Consider the following 14,008-nt stretch of genomic DNA (forward strand, 5'->3'; position numbering starts at 1 on the left):
ACAACCAAGCTATGCATAACGTTGGATGTCCTGTGACTTGTTTCACACAAATTACGAGGATGATGTATCCACAACTGTTATGAACTTGAGAATGAGTAACGGTCGCATTTAGTTAGCAGTGCATGATAAAACAGTATTTTAAAATAACAGCCTGATGGAAACTGCCGTATCCACAGCCATTGACCGACCGCTTAGGCTAGCAAAAATCTTCTGCGGTTTCTATCTTATGCTACTCCCAATAAGGAGTACATTATTACTGGTCTACATGGAGTCCAGTTTTTCCACTTGTACGACACTATCGGACACATCCACAATGATTCCATTCTTCAAATTTATCGAGGGTGTGGTGCCCCTCTAGACCTCAAAAAAGATTTTGATTCGTTATTCAGTGCGATCTCTAGTGATTATAACTAAATGTAAATGTAGTACTTTAAACAAAGTTATGCGGTTCATGAAGTAGATGCACGAAGATATCTCTTCTTCTGCTTCTTAAACGACACAATAAATAAACATTATTTAAAAATTCGCCAGGTGCGAGGGGGACCCGATCGCTGATGGTTCCATACAAACATAAAGATAATTTTTTAACATTTTTTTGCAGCGACAGCAACTGATATTGTTTATATAATAATATGCAGCCTACAGTTGCAGGTTGACTTTATCGTTTACCCAGGTTTCAACGTTAGTAATAACGTCTTCTTCAGAACATAAAATATTATTTAAATGTTTGCCTATAACAGGCCATGACATAAGTCAACTTTATAAAACTTGATGCATAACCATAAGGTTTTGTCACTTCTAATAAACACGCTGTAGCAGATTCACTTTAAGCTCGTCGTATGGGTCTCATCGTGTTAAAGACGTATATAAACGTAAAGACGTATACAGACATTTAATCCATTCCGGAAGTCAACGATCGCAATGATTCTTGCCTATTTATCGGCATTGACAATGACAACATATAGCTACCACATATTCCAAGAGTTTCGAGGATATTTCAGTTTAAGTTATAGAGATGGATAACAAACGACAATTTTTTTTCGTGTGACAGAATTATAAATTCGCAATTTTCTGATTTTTTCTCCATTTTCGGACTGTAAAACATTTCTTTTTGCCAAATGTCGTGATTCGGCGTCAAGTCGTTTCAATGAGTGAGTTTGCATGTATCGAAGTACGTGACATAAATCGCAATGTCTTCTGGCTGCGTTGACTCAGAAGCTTGATATTTTTCACACCAGCAAAGGACTATGGAGGCCATTATGTGACGTGATACGCCTACCTGTTCCTGAGAGAAAGGGGTCTTAACAGATGGATGGACAGGCAGACATTTCGATAAAAAGTGACAAAAAATATTTTGTGTGAAATAATTACAGACTAACAATTTCCCAATTTTTCCCTTTAGTTGTAGAGTGAAACCTTACTTCTAGGTAAAAGTCATGATCCTAGCTCAATGGGAAGTTCCCCGTAGTGAGTTTAAGAGTATCAATATGAGTGACATATGTGGCCATATATTTTGATTACACTGACTGACGCTTCACTTTTATTACATCCCAAAGAGACCGTAGACCGTAATATATGACATAAATTTCAACTTTATACCTTTACCATTTCCTAAGAAAAATGCTTTTGAACAGCTGGAAAGGCAGACAGACGTACAACAAAATGTGATCCCCCCGGGTGGCTCGCCACTCTTTGGTAGGTTCGCACTTGGCTACCACGAGGTCCCAGCCTTTACAGCAGTTTTTCCCTTTCGTGCTGCATGTCTATCCTGTTGCTATTCTTTTTCCTCTCCCTTGGGGAACATGTTACAGGTTGGGAATGTTCTGCATTCTTTTTTTTTGGCTCCCTTTTCCTTTCTTTCTTTCTCTTCTCCACTCGTTCCTCCGCTTTGGCGTTTGAGCATCTTCTTTTTTTCTTCCTCCCTGTGCAAGGTAGCATCGCCGGCCCCCCATCCTGCTGTGCAACAGACCATCAAACTCTCCCATCGAGGGGCAAAACCCTCCACTACACAAGCAGCAGGCAGGAAAGGACGGGAGGAGTACTCCCGTGACAACTTTCTCCGTCCCTCCAGCCAAACAACACCCAAGTCTTCCTCTAACCAGAAGGTATCGAATAAATCCGCTGAAGACAAACGGTCTTTTCCTTCGCCAACTCGAAGACACTTCTCGACAGTGTCGCCACGTGGTCCCTCAGCCCGGCTGGCCTCTGTCTCGCCGGTGCGCACCAACCATTTTAACTCCAGAGACCGACCTCACAAGCATGCCAAAGCTTCTGTGGGCCCCATGGAGCAGGATCCTCCGTCCTCTGTGCCCTGTAGTAGCGACTCTACACCGGCTGTCACTCGGCGGCCGCCGACTTGACACGCCTCCATCCCTTCCTTCTCATGACTGTCCTCCAATTCAACGTTGGTGGCCTTTGTCCTACGAAGACGATTTGCAGCTGCTTTTAGGGTCACAGCATCCCCTAGTACTCTGCCTTCAGGAAACGAAATTGCAAAATTGCGCCCTCGCGACCACTTTGAGCCTTCAGTGTGAGGAATGGCGACCTTCGTTTTGACCTTCCCCCTGAGGTCGGCATTCCGTGTCATGGGGACGTCATGATGCCGATAGAGGATGGCCTTCATACTTAACCTATCTCCCTGACTATCCGTCTTCAAGCTGTCACAGTTCACCTTTTCCTTCCCTGCCTGACTTTTTCCCTCCATCATTCGCTGTCACCAGGGCAGACTTCCTTCAGCTTATTGGGCAGCTACCCCCCCCCCCCCCCCCCAGGAGCACATTCTCCCAGGACCTGTCAGAGGTGCCCTCTTGGCTCACCTTCTTAACCAACTTAACCTCTTCTGCTTTAACAATGGAGCACCCACTTTCCTTTTGTGCTCCTCGCACACCTATTCCAATTTGGACCTATCTTTTTGAACTGCCCAGCCTGCCCATCGTCTTGAGTAGTCCATTCTTTCTGACGTCTACTCGAGCTACCATTTCTCATGTGCTCTCCTTCTACTGAAACCTACCCCATCCGCATGCACGCCCAAATGGCAGCTTACAAAGGCTGACTGGCAGCTTTATTCCTCCATGACGACCTTCGAAGAACAAGATTTCCCCAGTTGTGATGATCAGGTGGACCCTCTCACCAACGTTATCCTTAATGCTGCAGAACGTTCCATTCCTTGCAGTTCCTCTTCACCACGTCGTGTCCCAGTCCATTGGGTGAACGAGGCATGCCACGATGCAATTTGCACACGGAGACGTGCTCTCCGCGTTTTTGTGCGACTGCTACGGTCGCAGGTTCGAATCCTACCTCGGGCATGGATGTGTGTGATGTCCTTAGGTTAGTTAGGTTCAAGTAGTTCTAAGTTCTAGGGGACTGATGACCACAGCAGTTAAGTCCCTTAGTGCTCAGAGCCATTTTTATCCGCGTTTTTAATCACCACCCGATTCTGGAAGACTGAATTCATTATAAACAGATGCGTGCAAATGTCGTCCAGTTCTTCGGAATAGCAAAAGAGCTAGCTGGATTCCATTCACTTATTCTTTTAACATTCCACAACTTCCTCTGTAATGAGGGCCAACCTCCCACGGCTCTCTGGGACCAAGATCCATTCCCCATTTCCCAGGCTGACAGTAGCTAACGATGTCATCATGGAACCTTGGGCCAACACTTTGGGCCGCCATTTTGGGGAAGTTTCGAGCTCTTCCCACTATCACCCTGCCTACATCCCTCAGAAACGAGTGGAGGAGGCTCGGGCGACACCCTTCTCTTCTCAGAATCGTGAGGTCTACAATGCTGCCATTACTATGAGGGAGGCAGATCATGCTCTCAGTTGATCCTGATCCTCCGCCCCAGACGCCATACACATTCAGATGTTGCAGCACCTCTCTCTTGCGGGCAAGCTCTTTCTACTTAACACGTACAACCGAATCTGCGCTGAGGGCACATTTCCTGGATGCTGAAATGAAGCCACGTCATACCCATACCTAAGCTCGGTAAGGACAAAAACCTTCCTTATAGCTACCGCCCCACCTCTCTTACCAGCTGCGTTTGCAAGGTGATGGAATGTGTGATTCATGCCTGTCTAATGTGGTGGCTCGAGTCTCGCCATTTACTAACCAATGTACAGTGTGGATTTTGAGCGCGTGGTTCTGCAGCTATCTCGTTAATTTGTTTCTGCGGAAATCCCTGACCGTGGCCATGTTTTTCGATTTGGAAAAGGCCTACGACACCTGCTGGAGAACTGGTATCCTCCATACATTTTACATGTGGGGTTTCGGTATGCGCCTGCCCTGTTTCTTAGGGCGTTTTCACAAGACCGAGTTTTCGAGGTGCATGTGGGTTCTGCCTTGTCAGACACCTTTATCCAGGAAAATGGTGTGCCTCAGGGTTCCGTCCTGAGCGTCATCCTCTTTGCTATCGCCATTAACCCTATCATGACCTGTCTCACACTGAGCATTCTGACTGACTTTTTATCGATGATTTTGCCATCTATTGCAGTTCTCCGCAGACCTGTCTCACTGAGCGGCGTCTTCAGCGCTGTCTTGATCGTCTTCACTCTTGGACCATCGACGATGGCTTTCGCTTTTCCCCTGACAAAACCATTTGTATGAATTTCTGGCGGCGCAAATGGTGTCTCCCACCATCTCTCCACCATGGGCCAGTTGCCCTTCCATTTGCTGACCCTATGAAATTCGTGGGGCTCCTGCTCGACAGGGAACACGTGATCCTCCCACGTCTCTTACCTGGCAGCCCGCCGTACACGATCCCACAATGTCCTCCGTGTCCTCAATGGTACTCCCTGGGGTGCCGATCGAAGCACCCTCCTCCGCTTGTACCGGTCCCTTGTCCTTTCGAAACTCGGCTATGGGTGCTTTGTTTATGTATCTGTACGCCCATCCCTTTTATGTCGTCTCAGCATTATCCATCATCGTAGCATCCGTTTGGCCATGGGCGCCTTTCACACCAGCCTGGTTGAGAGTCTGTATGCTGAAGCTGCTGAACTACCACTGTCCTACCGCCGTGACTTTCTCCTCAGCAAGTATGTATGCCGTTTGTCTGCCAAGCATGGCCACATCTTTGATGATTTCTTTGATCGTCGGTGTGGGGCTCGTCCCTCTTCTCTGTTACCTCCTGGAGTCCACTTTCACCTTTTGCTACGGCTGCTTAATTCACGCTAGCTGCAACCTGCAACCTTTCCAGTGGTGAGAAACCCTTTACCATGTTGGCTTCAGGAAGCGGCCCATGTCAGCCTTGGCCTTCATTTGCTTCCTAAGGACACTGCTCCAGCCTCGAATTATCGCCTTCAGTTTCACAACCTGGAACTTTGCGTTAGTATCTTTGTATACATTGATGGCTCCCGGACTGACCGTGGGGTTGGGTGTGCCTTCGTCATTGGCACCCGTGTCTGTCGATATCCGCTTCCGGCACATTTCTCAGTATTTACAGCCGAGCTTTCCGTCTTATATCAGGCCACTGAGTACATCCAGCGACACAGCCTTCCCAATTGTGTCCTCTGCTCCGACTCACTCAGCGCCCTCCAACGTCTCTGTGCACTGTATGCTGCTCATCCATTAGTGCAGCGGGCCCCTGGTCATGTCTGTCTGCCAGGAAACAAGGCCGCTGACGCTGCTGCCACGGCTGCAGTCCTCGTACCTCAGCCCGCCAGTTCCTGTATTCCCTCCGATGATTTCTGCGTTGCCGTCTGTCAGGAGGTGGTGTCCCTTTAGCATCGCCAAAGGTCCTCCATTCACGGGAAAAAGCATCGTCTTATGAATCTTCTCCCGGCGACCTCCTCTGGGCCATTCCGCTGGGAGGAGTTTGTTATAACTCGGCTGCGTATTGGGCACTGCCTTTTTGGCCATTGCCATTTGCTCAGTGGCGCTACCCCGCCACTTTGTACACATTGCTCCCAAACTTTAGCTGTCCACCACTTCCTGCTAGAATGCCCTTTTTTTAACAATTTATGTTCCAACTTGGGTTTGCCGTCTGATTTATCAGCCGTTTTAGCAAATGACGCTCGGTCTGTCACCATCGTTTTACTTTTTGTCTGCCGAAACAATGTGGCGAAGGCTATTTAATTACTAGTTTCGGACCTACATTTTTGTATGGTGTGTTTTTCTACGTGCCTGTTTTTAGCTAGCTCGTATTCTGTCCAATGGGACTGACGTATATTCGTGTTCTATAGTTTTGACTTGGCCGCGTATGACCCCAGTTGTTTTTTGGGGTCTAGAACAAAACAAAACAAAACAAAGTGCACTCCTATATGGGTTCCCTTTATATCGAGTTAGGAACAAAACCCTAAGAATGCTGCCATAATTAAATTTGATTATTCTGTGCGAATTTCATTATTTCGTTCTCTGAACTTGGAAACTTTGGGTGAGGTGTCTAAGACCAAAGTTGAAGGGGAGGAACTATATTTGAATTGTTTACTGAAGCTAACATTAATACAAGGATAAGTTTTAACTGTTTCATTTTGGAAGCTCTGACATAGACAATGGCATTATTAAATATATTTCACTTTCGTGACTTTACGAAAAGTAAGACGTTTTGAGCCTTTCATACATATTAACAAATCATTCCAAGATTATAGAAAGTAATAACAACAAACCAATGAAAAGTAACAACTACATTCCACAATAAATCGAGTACTTATTCTTGTCCATTATTGTCTTCCTTAATGCACGAGATGACTTTCGCTGATACTGAGTGCCGCACAGAGTTTCATTCTGACAGGAAATTAACATACATAGTACTACTGCGAAACGTAATATAAGTAGCATTGAAGATGAAACTACAAATATTCATAGAGCCGGTCACGGAATTTCACAAATTTCACAAATTCTCGTGATCAGTGTGGCAAGAAAAGTGATTACGGATGTCTCATTGCAGTGAGAGATCCCGTTTTAAAATCATGTTAACTATTTTCAAGTGGATGTGAGTAAAGCCCATGGGGACACTGTTCCCTATTACAGTTTCCTCTAAAAATCATGAAGTATTTTATGCATTAGCCAGATAGTTATCTGATGCGTACATAGGAATAATAATTTTATACGCCGTTTCACCGATGCCGGCAGTTGGTCCAAAGGAAAGGTCAACTGTTTTTACATATAGTAAGACACACAGTGCTTGGCGAAGGCCGTAAACGTGGGAATTTTTCTCCCAGTCCGTGTCTAGATTTACGAAGAATCAAATTCTCTGGCTTTTGATTTCAGTAAAAGTCTTCCTAGGGAAGACACAGCTGCAAAATACTAACGCGAATTCTTTACAGACGAATGGAAAAACTGATAGATGCGGACCTCGGGGAGGATCAGTTTGGATTCCGTCGAAATGTTGGAACACGTGAGGCAATACTGACCTTACGACTTATCTTAGAAGAAAGATTAAGAAAAGGCAAACCTACGTTTCTAGCATTTGTAGACTTAGAGAAAGCTTTTGACAATGTTGACTGGAATACTCTTTTTCAAATTCTAAAGGTGTCAGGGGTAAAATACAGGGAGCGAAAGGCTATTTACAATTTGTACAGAAACCAGATGGCAGTCATAAGAGTCGAGGGGCATGAAAGGGAAGCAGTGGTTGGGAAAGGAGTGAGACAGGGTTGTAGCCTCTCCCCGATGTTATTCAATCTGTATATTGAGCAAGCAGTAAAGGAAACAAAAAAAAATTTGGAGTAGGTATTAAAATTCATGGAGACGAAGTAAAAACTTTGAGGTTCGCCGATGACATTCTAATTCTGTCACAGACGGCAAAGGACTTGGAAGAGCAGTTGAACGGAATGGACAGTGTCTTGAAAGGAGGATATAAGATGAACATTAACAAAAGCAAAACGAGGATAATGGAATGTAGTCCAATTAAATCGGGTGATGCTGAGGGAATTAGATTAGGAAATGAGACACTTAAAGTAGTAAAGGAGTTTTGCTATTTGGGGAGCAAAATAACTGATGATGGTCGAAGTAGAGAGGATATAAAATGTGGACTGGCAATGGCAAGGAAAGCGTTTCTGAAGAAGAGAAATTTGTTAACATCGAATATAGATTTAAGTGTCAGGAAGTCATTTCTGAAAATATTTGTTTGGAGTGTAGCCATGTATGGAAGTGAAACATGGACGATAACTAGTTTGGACAAGAAGAGAATAGAAGCTTTCGAAATGTGGTGCTACAGAAGAATACTGAAGATAAGGTGGATAGATCACGTAACTAATGAGGAGGTATTGAATAGGATTGGGGAGAAGAGAAGTTTGTGGCACAACTTGACTAGAAGAAGGGATCGGTTGGTAGGACATGTTTTGAGGCATCAAGGGATCACAAATTTAGCATTGGAGGGCAGTGTGGAGGGTAAAAATCGTAGAGGGAGACCGAGAGATGAGTACACTAAGCAGATTCAGAAGGATGTAGGTTGCAGTAGGTACTGGGAGATGAAGAAGCTTGCACAGGATAGAGTAGCATGGAGAGCTGCATCAAACCAGTCTCAGGACTGAAGACCACAACAACAACAACAGGGACGAAACGGATGTGAAATACTTGCGTGTGAAACATCAAAAGAGTTTGTGTTCGGAGGTGCAACAGAAAAGATAACAAGTTTGTCAGACTCCTAGTGACTTGGTTTTACATCGAGGATCGTACCTCATAGAGCGAGTCTTGGCACTTACTACAGTGGCATCTCTTCCATACGGGCAGACACAATGGCAGGCTACGAGGTACTACCCACAATTTCCGAGGATTTGGCTACTGCTCCCAGCGGCAGCACATCCTTCCGGTGCCAGGTTCCTCTGTTTTAGTCTTCCAATCCTAGCGTGCCGAATTTTGTCATCGTGAGTGCATCGGTGTGAACGTTGCTCCAGATTTCCTTACACTGTGTTCTACTATATCTGTGACTTTCGAAATAGCTTACTTGAAGCAGCAAAGAACATCCATTGAGATTTGTTATAGGCCCCGCGAATCTGCACCTTAAGCCCACCACATGTTAAGGCAGGTTTTTTGGGAGCAAGCTTTCAGCCAAGAAAAAACATCTGAGTGGTTTAAGCAATCCGTAGATGTCCGGGAGTCTTTGAAGATGATGAACACTGGAACCGACTGTCATCACTCAAACTCCGGAAACGATCACCAGAAAGTGCGTGGAGTGAGCCACAAGGACAGAAGGCTACTAAGCTGTGATGTTTGTGGTGGGACATTTTCACACATTCTAACTGATGAGCTGAACATGATTTGATCTGTGGCGAAGTTAGATCCCCTTCTTTTCAACGCTGATCAATCAGATCATCGGTTTCAGATATGGACTGCACTGCAGGCAACAATTAGACATTATCCACATTTCCTGTCCAGGGTCATAACAAACGGTGAGTCCTGGTTGTACAGTTATTAGGCTAAAACTAAACAGCAATCTTCACATTGGAAGATACCATCTGTTCCACGGTCCAAGAAAGTAGCCAAATTCGCGGAAACATCAAGTTAATGCTAACAATTTTTATGAGAAATTTTTTACAACATTTGTCGAGGAGGTCAGCTGTCTGGGAAAAATTACGTTAAAATGGATGCAAACAGTCTCGACCGCAAAAATATTAATTTGATGTTAAACGTTTTCGGTCATTTTTTGACCATCTTCAAAAACTCATATTCACGAAGATCGCAGTTGACGTTTGTGGAGTTACAACACTCGCTCCATTTACCACCACCGCCTACCATCATGGCATGAGCGTCTGAGGATGGTCGAAAACTGACCGAAACCGGTTACCATCAAGATAAATATTATTGTGGTCGACACCGTTTGCGTCCGTTTTTAAATTATTTTTATGACACTCACGGAATTGCCCATAAGCAATATCATCCAAGTGGGTAGCCACCCACAGGAAATTTCTGCTGCGATGTTTTGAAGAGATTCAGTGAATATTTAGGCATAAGCGGGTGAAAGGGAGAACACAGACTGTTTGCTGCATCATAACAATGTACCTGCACTCATCTCACATACTGTGAGGGAATTCCTAACAAGAACAACGTTACAATTATCCCTCGCCCACCCTTTTCTTCTGATCTAGCTCTTTTCCTTTTCTTCCCTTCCCGAAAATGAGATTAAAATACAAGGTGTGGCATTTTAACTCCATAGAAAAAATTCAAGCGGAATGAAAACGAATTTTGAACACGATTTATTCATAAGGCTTCCAGAACTGATTGATACAACAGGAAAATCGCTGGAAGTGTTGCATAAAAGCGTGAGGGCACTGCTTTGATGATGATGGTGGGGTTAATGTCTAAGTTTTCTGATTTTTACAGGAATGTTCTGAAAAATCTAGGGTGAAACTTCGTACATATCACTGCCTAGGATAGCTTAAGGGGAGACGGTGACTACAGATGTTCTCTGTTAGTTAGTTAAACGGCATGATGTTCCAGGGATCATTTGTACAATTAATCATAATGATGTAGAATGAGTCATTTTACACTCCTGGAAATGGAAAAAAGAACACATTGACACCGGTGTGTCAGACCCACCATACTTGCTCCGGACACTGCGAGAGGGCTGTACAAGCAATGATCACATGCACGGCACAGCGGACACACCAGGAACCGCGGTGTTGGCCGTCGAATGGCACTAGCTGCGCAACATTTGTGCACCGCCGCCGTCAGTGTCAGCCAGTTTGCCGTGACATACGGAGCTCCATCGCAGTCTTTAACACTGTTAGCATGCCGCGACAGCGTGGACGTGAACCATATGTGCAGTTGACGGACTTTGAGCGAGGGCGTATAGTGGGCATACGGGAGGCCGGGTGGACGTACCGCTGAATTGCTCAACACGTGGGGCGTGAGGTCTCCACAGTACATCGATGTTGTCGCCAGTGGTCGGCGGAAGGTGCACGTGCCCGTCGACCTGGGACCGGACCCCAGCGACGCACGGATGCACGCCAAGACCGTAGGATCCTACGCAGTGCCGTAGGGGACCGCACCGCCACTTCCCAGCAAATTAGGGACACTGTTGCTCCTGGAGTATCGGCGAGGACCATTCGCAACCGTCTCCATGAAGCTGGGCTACGGTCCCGCACACCGTTAGGCCGTCTTCCGCTCACGCCCCAACATCGTGCAGCCCGCCTCCAGTGCTGTCCCGAGAGGCGTGAATGGAGGGACGAATGGAGACGTGTCGTCTTCAGCGATGAGAGTCGCTTCTGCCTTGGTGCCAATGATGGTCGTATGCGTGTTTGGCGCCGTGCAGGTGAGCGCCACAATCAGGACCGAGGCACACAGGGCCAACACCCGGCATCATGGTGTGGGGAGCGATCTCCTACACTGGCCGTACACCTCTGGTGACCGTCGAGGGACACTGAATAGTGCACGGTACATCCAAACCGTCATCGAACCCGTCGTTCTACCATTCCTAGACCGGCAAGGGAACTTGCTGTTCCAACAGGACAATGCACGTCCGCATGTATCCCGTGCCACCCGACGTGCTCTAGAAGGTGTAAGTCAACTACCCTGGCCAGCAAGATCTCCGGATCTGTCCCCCATTGAGCATGTTTGGGACTGGATGAAGCGTCGTCTCACGCGGTCTGCACGTCCAGCACGAACGCTGGTCCAACTGAGGCGCCAGGTGGAAATGGCATGGCAAGCCGTTCCACAGGACTACATCCAGCATCTCTACGATCGTCTCCATGGGAGAATAGCAGCCTGCATTTCTGCGAAAGGTGGATATAACTGTACTAGTGCCGACATTGTGCATGCTCTGTTGCCTGTGTCTATGTGCCTGTGGTTCTGTCAGTGTGATCATGTGATGTATCTGACCCCAGGAATGTGTCAATAAAGTTTCCCCTTCCTGGGACAATGAATTCACCGTGTTCTTATTTCAATTTCCAGGAGTGTATATTCATATTAGCGATATATATGTGAACATGGCTGAATAGTGACCATTTGCACACGTGCTTTCTATTTATATTTCTTTCCACCGTTTTTTTAAAAATATGGATGAGCATTGGTATTCCTACCCACCACCCTTTATACATTAGGAAAAGACAAATTCTTCTGCCGATGAAAGTGCAAGCAAACGAAATTTTTTAGGGGTTCCAAATTGTGTGTCTTTCCTGTTTAAATTCGCATCAATATGACCCACCAAACATTTTTTTGAATTTTTCACCCTAGTTATTTTCTCTCCATGTGCTACACTTATCATTGGTGTAGTACCTCTAAGAGAGCAGAACGAATATGTTGTGTCTTTTGAAATCGATAGTGAAATCATTTGCTGAAAACCATTCAATTGTAGTTTTAAGAACAGTATTTGCCATTTCTTCTGTTGATAGTTATATGTTTGGTTTCACTGCAGCACTAGTATAGTCTTTAAAAGGAACCAATTCTACTTGTTGTTTAGTAGATGGTAGGTCGTGTACTTGTATGGGAAAGAATAGTGGACCGAAGGTTCAGCCTTGTGGAACACCACAAGTGACTTCTCAGCATTCTGCAGAATCTTCCCTGCTGACGATGGCTGAACTGTCAATTGAAACTCTGCACAGTAACCTGGCGAGACGCAGCCCTGTGAGCAGTACGGTAGCAGCAGGGTGCAGCAGCAGACAGGATCTAGGCGCTGGCTAGTGGCTGGCTGGCAGGCGCGCTACGCACCGGTGGCGACCCCGTTGCGCGCGCGCGGGGCGTCTCCCGGCGCGCCCGCGGTGTGCGCCGGAGGCTGCGCCGGCTGCTGCGCCGCGGCGTCCTGCTGCAGGAAGAACTCCTCCAGCGCCTCCTGCGACACGTTCTGCAGCAGCGCCGCTGGAACAGCCACATCACCCGCCGCTCAGTATGCGCGAGCACGGCCGCGACGGGAAAGCGCCGCTGAGCGGCGTAATAGGCATGCTGCACGCCGAGGCGCAGTTTGAATCGCAACAGTCAGGTGATTCTGTCCTGTTTACACTCGCGAGACTGGAAGGGACAAGTGTTAGTCGTAGCTTTCTAATAGCTACGGGAAGGAAAAGCACAAACTGTTTCTGTTTAGCAGAGAAAACTGTGTTGCAGGTGGTGAGGACACCAGGGTCCTCTTATCCTCTGAAGGCAAACGGAAAAATGTTGTTTGTAAATTTAGCGTGGATCATAAACAGATCAGTAAGTACAAAGTAGCACAGTTGGACTTACATCGACATTGGGCATAGAATGAAATTTTCACTCTGCAGGAGAGTGTGCACTGATATGAAACTTCCTGGCAGATTAGAACTGTGTGCCAGACAGAGAACTCGGGATCTTTGCCTTTCACGGACAGGTGCTCTACCGACAGAGCTATCCAAGCACTACTCATGCCACTCCTCACAGCTTTTACGTCTGCCAGCACCTCATCTTCTACCTTCCAAACTTTACAGAAGCTCTCCTGTGAACCTTTCAGAACAAGTTTCTCAGGAGAGTTTCTGTGAAGTCTGGAAGGTAGGAGACGGGGTACTAGCAGAAGTAAAGCTGTGAGGAGAGGACGTGAGTTGTGCATAGGCAACTCTGTTGGTAAAGCTCTTGCCTGCGAAATGCAAAGGTCGTGAGTTCGCATCTCCATCTGGCGCACAGTTCTAATCTGCCAGGAAGTTTCGTTGTGCGTAGAAATAAATGGAAAGAATTATAAAGAAACATTGGTTACTATAAACAAAAAAAGGCATCATTATATTCAGAACTGCTTATGCGTGTGCAATGTTGCAAATTGAGCAATACACAATGTTTGTAGCTGTCAGACAACAGAACTCAAAAGTGCCAATGCAGGATGACAGAGTCCAATGCTCGGCGCACTGACGGTGAACATTAGCAGAAATTAACTCGTACTAATGCTATGCAATGCAATGCTCCTTGCACTGACAAAATAATAGCTGCAGAACCTAAGCCATACAAACTGAAGAGGAGCGTATGCGGTGGTTGTTGCTTTGGCGGAATAATACGTAAAGCTGTTCTTGTAGGGTCCTCTGCGCACGAGTATAACACCGACACAATGAAGTGAACTGACTCGGAATATAGTCGGTTATGTTTATTTCTGGAATGCCGCCTAATCAGAACAAGCTGGAAGATCTTGTAATCCAAGTGAAGAC

At 46.1% G+C, this 14,008-nt stretch overlaps 1 protein-coding gene across 1 annotated transcript in view; it reads right to left on the reverse strand.

Annotated features, from left to right (window-relative positions):
* LOC126267932 (discoidin domain-containing receptor 2-like) overlaps nt 1-14,008 on the reverse strand; it is a 737,095-nt gene that overhangs the window by 190,794 nt on the left and 532,293 nt on the right. The window contains exon 9 of the mRNA XM_049973242.1: nt 12,579-12,725. Within this exon, the coding sequence (XP_049829199.1) occupies nt 12,579-12,725 (147 nt within the window). The remainder of the gene's footprint in view (nt 1-12,578; nt 12,726-14,008) is intronic.

This window comes from Schistocerca gregaria, chromosome 4 (genome assembly GCF_023897955.1).
Source record: "Schistocerca gregaria isolate iqSchGreg1 chromosome 4, iqSchGreg1.2, whole genome shotgun sequence".
NCBI classification, from domain to species: Eukaryota; Metazoa; Arthropoda; class Insecta; order Orthoptera; family Acrididae; genus Schistocerca; species Schistocerca gregaria.